Genomic DNA, 340 nt, shown 5'->3' on the forward strand with positions numbered 1-340 from the left:
GGAGATGGTGGTGGCGGAGGCAGCGCACCCCCGTCCCGGCTTTGTCCCCTTGTCCCCTTACCTTCTCCTGCGCTCGGGTCAGCTTCTTCTGGACGTTACTGGCGATCTTCCCGGCGGTGACCCCTTTGCTGCCCAGCTCGGCCATCTTGCCTCCTCTTTTTAACGGGTGGCCACCGCCTCCCTCCCTCCCGCCGCCTTTTAAAGGGACAGCGCAACCCCCGCGCCGCCTTAAAGGGGCCGCGCCTCGCCCCGGGAGGTAGCAGCAGCGACGCAACCGGGCATCTCGGTTGCGGGGTGATGCTGGTGGCAAGTAAGGGGGAGAAGAAGGCATGGGAGGTGT

General features: G+C 65.9%; 1 protein-coding gene across 7 annotated transcripts in view; it reads right to left on the reverse strand.

The window, feature by feature from the left end:
* The window catches only part of BIN1 (bridging integrator 1), a 95,179-nt gene extending 95,009 nt beyond the window's left edge, over window positions 1-170 (reverse strand). For 6 of the 7 annotated variants that reach the window (XM_014954648.1, XM_014954646.1, XM_014954644.1 and 3 more), the window contains exon 1: window positions 62-165. In XM_014954648.1, coding sequence (XP_014810134.1) covers window positions 62-145 — 84 coding nt within the window. In that variant the 5' untranslated portion in view covers window positions 146-165. Of the gene's footprint in view, window positions 1-61 lie in introns of all 7 variants that reach the window. The other variant, XM_014954643.1, reaches the window with a different exon arrangement.
* Window positions 171-340: the final 170 nt, after the last annotated feature.

Source organism: Calidris pugnax, unplaced genomic scaffold (assembly GCF_001431845.1).
Source record: "Calidris pugnax isolate Ruff unplaced genomic scaffold, ASM143184v1 scaffold103, whole genome shotgun sequence".
Lineage (NCBI taxonomy): Eukaryota > Metazoa > Chordata > Aves > Charadriiformes > Scolopacidae > Calidris > Calidris pugnax.